Source organism: Musca domestica, unplaced genomic scaffold (assembly GCF_030504385.1).
Source record: "Musca domestica strain aabys unplaced genomic scaffold, Musca_domestica.polishedcontigs.V.1.1 29, whole genome shotgun sequence".
NCBI classification, from domain to species: Eukaryota; Metazoa; Arthropoda; class Insecta; order Diptera; family Muscidae; genus Musca; species Musca domestica.
Genome location: NW_026712296.1, coordinates 2,236,670 through 2,242,745, shown reverse-complemented (window position 1 = coordinate 2,242,745; position 6,076 = coordinate 2,236,670). Strand labels below are relative to the sequence as shown.

Genomic DNA, 6,076 nt, shown 5'->3' with positions numbered 1-6,076 from the left:
CATAATATTTTATCTCTCATTTTCAGGACTAAAAGTACATTTACATACAAAACCTATACCCGTTTAATCCTAATAATTTACAAATCCGAAAAAAATTAAGCTATGTTTTCTGTTCGTAAACGTACTTTTTATCTTGTTAAAGCTTACATTAGTTTTAATTGGTCTTGGCCGGAAAAAAACTAGAGGGTGAGATGAAAAAACTGCAACCAACTTCAGACTGCTATAATTTCTGAGCCACTCGTCCGACAGCTGTTAAAATTATTCCAGTGACAGCTCATTATATTGTTTACAATCGTACAAAAGTATTTTGGTGTGATAGTGTGATAGTGTGACTTCTTTATATTTGGCTGGAGAACCACAAGTGGCTATCGTTAGAGCACTCCAGTATTTAAATGTGAATAAAAAAATGGTACGAGACCATCGCCCGTTACCGTGATACTGGTAGTGTAGGCCAACGTCAAGGAAGTGGACGAAAGAAAACAGCAACATCAGCAAGTAAAGCGGTGAACTGCCGAATTTGGTTTTCTCCGATAAGAAAACATTCGTTGTCCAGCAGTTTGTAAACAACCAAAACGATCGTGATTACTTGCCAAAGAGGTCAGCTGAAAATGTGCACCAGAACTGAAGCCATTTTGATGGTGTGGGCCGCCATAACAGCCGATGTTCGCTCTCCCCTCGTATTAATCAACCGTGGCATCAGAATAAATACCGAATAAAGCCTTGGGCACGCAAACATTTTGGCCGCAGACCTTGGACATTCCAGCAGGACTCAGCACCATCGCACTCAAGAATGGTTACAAAATGAGGTTCCTAGCTTCATTTCCAGCGAACAATGGCCCCCAAAATCTCCGGATACCAATCCGTTGGACTATTGTGTTTGGATTATTTTGGAAAGCAAGGTTGGCACTAAAAAATACCAAAGTGTCGATCACCTCAAGCAAGCGCTTAGCTGGGAACGGGCCAAAATACCGCAGAGCAACATTCGGGCAGCGTGTGACGGTTTCATTGACCGTTTGAAGGCCACAATTCTCGCCAAAGGTCACCAATTCGAAAAATCTAAAGTTATTCTAAAATTTGATGCTATTTCCGACATTTTTTGCTTTCATTCAATAAAATTAAAAAAAAAACAAGTAAGCAAAGGCTACAGTCGAGCGGGGCCGACCGTTGAATACCCTACAACACTATAATAAACGATACAGTTTATATAGGCGAGATACTCGAAAGAATTCCACAAGATATTATGACAAATAATAAAAGAAAACCATCTGGTTTTGTTCTCTAATTTTTGAATAATAGCAACTTTAACTAATTTGCTCATTTCCAATTTATTGGTAGATGTTGCACGTAAATGGTCTTCCTAGATCTGGAACCAATATTTCCCAAAGACCTATAATCTCTCAGAAGTGGCAAAAGATTAACATTTATTATTGGTTTTTGACTGAAACGCATCTACATGAGATACAGACATTTGATTATATTCTTCAACGAAATCAGCGTCAACGAAATAGTCAGAAGTGCGTCTTTCCTGTATTTGTGAATTCTCCAAAAAGTCACTGGAATGGACATTTTCGTATTTTGTCTACAAAAGTTGGCAAACTATTTCATACATTGAATATTTTTGGATGGCCATCCAAAACTGCTTGGCTTTTGCAATGTTCGGTAACCCCCATTCAAATGTGCGTGAGGATCGGGCGATAATTGCGACCTGCTGACAATTTTGCATTTTTTTGGTCCATTTCAACCCCTAAATATATTGCGATCATCTCCAAACAGAATAGGCTTCTATTCTTACCCTCATCTGATCCCCATGCAAAATTTTGTTAGGATCGGGCGATCTGTATATGATATCCTGATATCCTAACTACTTAGTTTTGTTAGCTGTAGAAATATTAACAAATGTTTAATTCAAAATGAAAATATGACAAAATTGAAAAAATATGAGAAAATTTTACAAAATCAATATTTTCATCTTTAGAGAGATATTTTTATGTGATTTTTTTAGAAGTTTTTTCTATCCTGCCAAGAGGCCATTCTGAATTAATGAGAACTGTCGAAATCAGTTCAGCCGTTCTCGACATACAAGAGATCTTTCAATCATATTTTCTTTGATAGACATATATATCGCACATATTTTGCTATATATCCGCTTGGGAAATCAATATTTCGAGGTGTTACATAATTTTTGGCCCAGTCAAACTTATAATACCCCAATACATAGTGTTGTAGGGTATAAAAATTATAGCGTTTGATTTTTTTTGCAGTTTTTTGTCTCACCCTGTATACCCTCTCTAGCCATATATCTAAAGTTATAACCAGTGTTGAGTTCCGTTAGAGTTTTCATTGCGCAAATTCCCTTCACGAGATGAACTATTCTTGTATTGTAAGCAAATTAATATTATGTAAATAAATCCTGATAATGAGGGTTAATACGGATTAAAAATAGTATGTAAACGCACTACAACGAGTATAAAAATGTTTGGGATTATCAGAATCATTGTCGTCGATTTTTAAACTTACTATTTGAATTATTGGGCTGTTATCTTAAATCTTATCTTATCTTATCGATAATTATATTTTTAAGTACTATAAGAGTAGTTTTGTAGTTTTCACGGATTACCAGATGTATAATTGTTGGGAGGGTGGTAACTTTTATAGGAATATTTTCTGAATGAATTTCAATAATGTAATATATAAAAAGTTGCCTTAATAGTTTCAAAATCTGACATTGATATACATATGTATGTCCTTGGGAACACACACAATTTCTAAGCCAAATTTCAAAATTTCACTTCATGACCTATTTAAATTATGCGGAAGTATTTAAATCCAATTTAATACAACGAAATATTTATTGACCTCTGGTCACCTTAAAAAATCGGCCAAACTGATAACAGTATCTGAAATGTTTTCTAGTTTTTTTCTTTCCATCTTGTTATCAAAATAATTTTGGACATCAATCTGTGACTTTTTTTTTGCAGGGGAGGTTACCAATAGAAATAGTTTAAAAATCAATAAAAAACATTAGTTGCAAATCCTCATGATGCCTACGTCGACGCTAACGCCAACGGTGGTTTTGGCAACGAAGATCTTTAAAAAAAAACAAATAACAAAATTCCCAAAAGTCAGGCAAAAAAACGGCGAAATGAGTACAAAATTTAATCAAAAAAATATTTTGAAACGTAAAACAAGATTTGTTGTTGCAAACGCTCGCGACAACGGCGCCGACTTGTTTTTTTTTTGTGTGTGTGCTTGGCGTCAAATTCGAAGATGAGCCGAAAGCAGACCGGCCAGACAGACACAAATCCAGCGCGCGCAGGCATGGCAAAATATTTTTTCGTGGTTTGAAATAAAATTTCAGTGTTCAGTTAGAATGAGTTTAGATTTAAACGGGAGTTTGAATAGTTAACAACACACGCTAAATCAAGAAAAAACAAAGCGCCTAAAAGCAAAACAAGAAAGTAAAACAAGCTTTACATTTGGAAAGAAATTGAAAATTGTATTGAGAAGAAAATAAAAACAAAACGTTCAAGTGATACAAAGAAAAAAAAAAAAAAAAAGAGAAGGCATTTAAATGAACTTTTTACTAAACAGAACTTTTAAAAATTGAAAAATCAAACAAAACACTTTGTAAATTTAAAATTGATTTAAAAAGTGAAGTGAATGATGTTAAAGATGGTGCCATTACGATTATTTGTAATAAGCCTTATAGTGGTCTTGTCTTGTATCAAGGCCGGAGAATCCTATGCAGTGGGCCAGTCCAAGTATGGCCGTATTGAGAAATTTCCCTATCAAGTGATGTTGATTGGCAAACAATTGTGGCGAAAACGTATACTCTGCGGTGGTACCCTACTGGATAATCGTTGGATTTTAACTGCCGGTCATTGTACCATGGGCGTGACACATTTCGATGTCTATATGGGAACCAAGAGCGTTGATGAATCTGTGGAAGCGGGAAAAGTGGTGATGCGCAGCAATAAATTCATTGTCCATGAACATTTTAATCCCCGCACCGCAGCCAATGACATTGCCTTGGTTAAGCTGCCCGAAGATGTGGTGTTTACATCGCGCATTAAACCCGCCACCTTGCCACATGCCATGCAAAATGATCAATTTGTGGGTTCACGTGTCGTGGCCACCGGTTGGGGTGCAGCTGGTGAAACCTCCAACTCTGATCCCATGCAATACACCGAATTGAGGGTTATTTCCAATGCAGAATGCGCTGATGAATTCGATGTCATTACCGATGGTGTTTTGTGTGCCAAAGGTTTGAAAGATGAGACCGTTTGTACCGGTGATTCTGGTGGCCCCTTGGTCTTGAAGGGCAGTCAGGTTGTGGTGGGCATTACAAGTTTTGGCCCAGCCGATGGCTGTGAAACAAATATTCCCGGTGGCTTCACACGTGTCACGCACTATCTGGATTGGATTGATTCAAAAATTGGTAAAAGTCAGACAAATTATCAACAACAACAGAAACAACAACAACAGCAGCAGCAACCTAAACAAAAGCATTTAAATGATGGTCGCTATCATCCGCAACATAATGTCCAACATAAGGCTATGGTCAATACGCCTAGGGATCATCCCAATATTGTGTAAAATTGTTAAAAAGATGGAGAAGAAGAAGAAAGAGAAGATAACAAAAACAAGGATCCCTCCCTTGTATTTGGACATTACTGCTGAATCTCATTGAAATGACTGACTGAACCTAATAGCTTTATTTTTACACCCCTATTTTTGTTACAAACAAACAATCCTATCCAGTAATTATAGTATGTAAGCATGTTATTATTTATTTTTTAGTATAAACTATTATAGATAATGCGAGGATTTAGTACAGGAATTATTTTATATTTTACGGAAAATGTGCAGAGATTTTATAAAAAATAATATTACAATGTTTACACAAAGTTATGAAAAATTATCCAATGATGTTTTTTTTTTGACATTTGTATATTTGCATACAAAAACACGTCGAGTAAATCAAAACAAACAGCTGCTAAAACAGCTGATTTTTGCATTTGTTTAAAAATGTTTCTCTCTGATTTTATTTTAAATAATAAAATTCTGGGACGTTACAGATTTATAGACATTATTTTAAAAAAAATCTCAACGTTTTTCGTTTATAAGAAAAATAAATATATTTTAAGAAAAAGCAATGTATTGAGAAAAGGAACCACAGAAAAATGTATATGCCAAGAGCAATACAAATTAATTAAAAAAAAAATCAAAATATAAAATAGAGAAAGAGAGAGTATATTTGAGTGTGAGCAAGAGATTTTTGACGTTATTGAAATTGTTGAACCATTAGTCATCTTTGTTATTCATATTAATGCAACGTAAATTTTAACACTAAATTAACTCAGATTTTCCAAAACTTAATTGCAATTATTAATTTGTCAAATGTGTTTTTTTTTTTTAATTTTTTATTTTGCAAGGAAGCAATAAAAAATAACTCTCTCTTTTAATAAAAATGTGATATATAATTTGATCATAAAACTTGAAACAGGAATAACATATGAAATAAAAAATACAATATAATAATAATTCGGTGTGTTCATTTGCATACATTAGATGAAATTAAGCATAGTTTATTTATTTGTACAATTAAGTGTTTTCACATGGATTCTGAAAAAAAAATCTCAAATATTTGCTAAACGATAACAACAAACACAGAAACTAAGTCTAAAATTCAGATACAAAAACAAAACAAAGAGCATTTCATTTGTTTATAATTAACATAATTAAAGAAAGAAAACAAAACAAAAAACTGAAACAAAATACTCTCCAAAAGAAAACAAATAAAATACACAAAGAAATTAAACATTTTTTTATACAAATTAAAAAGAAGACGTGGTTTTATTTTTGCGACACCTTATAGCAAGTTTTGGGTTTTTGGGGTTTTACCCCTAAAATTTCTTGAAAGAAAAAAAAAAGCAACAACAACAAAATGTGAATTTAGCTTTTACCAATATTGTTGTTGTTTTATTGTTGGGAATTTCTTCGTTTTAATTTTTTTTCTTTATTATTGCTTTTGCTGTGCGCGTTATTTGTGAAAGGTTAAAATCCTCTCAGTGAT

At 33.8% G+C, this 6,076-nt stretch overlaps 1 protein-coding gene across 1 annotated transcript; it reads left to right on the top strand.

Annotated features, from left to right (window-relative positions):
- The first annotated feature begins 3,337 nt into the window (after positions 1 to 3,337).
- On the top strand, positions 3,338 to 5,407 carry LOC101889005 (brachyurin). The gene has a single exon (XM_005182870.4). The coding sequence runs from the start codon at positions 3,661 to 3,663 to the stop codon at positions 4,594 to 4,596; it is 936 nt and encodes a 311-aa protein (XP_005182927.2). The 5' UTR covers positions 3,338 to 3,660; the 3' UTR covers positions 4,597 to 5,407.
- Positions 5,408 to 6,076: the final 669 nt, after the last annotated feature.

Coding starts and splice junctions, on each gene's coding strand:
- LOC101889005 (XM_005182870.4), top strand. CDS start 3,661: ATGATGTTAAAGATGGTGCCATTACGATTATTTGTAATAAGCCTTATA.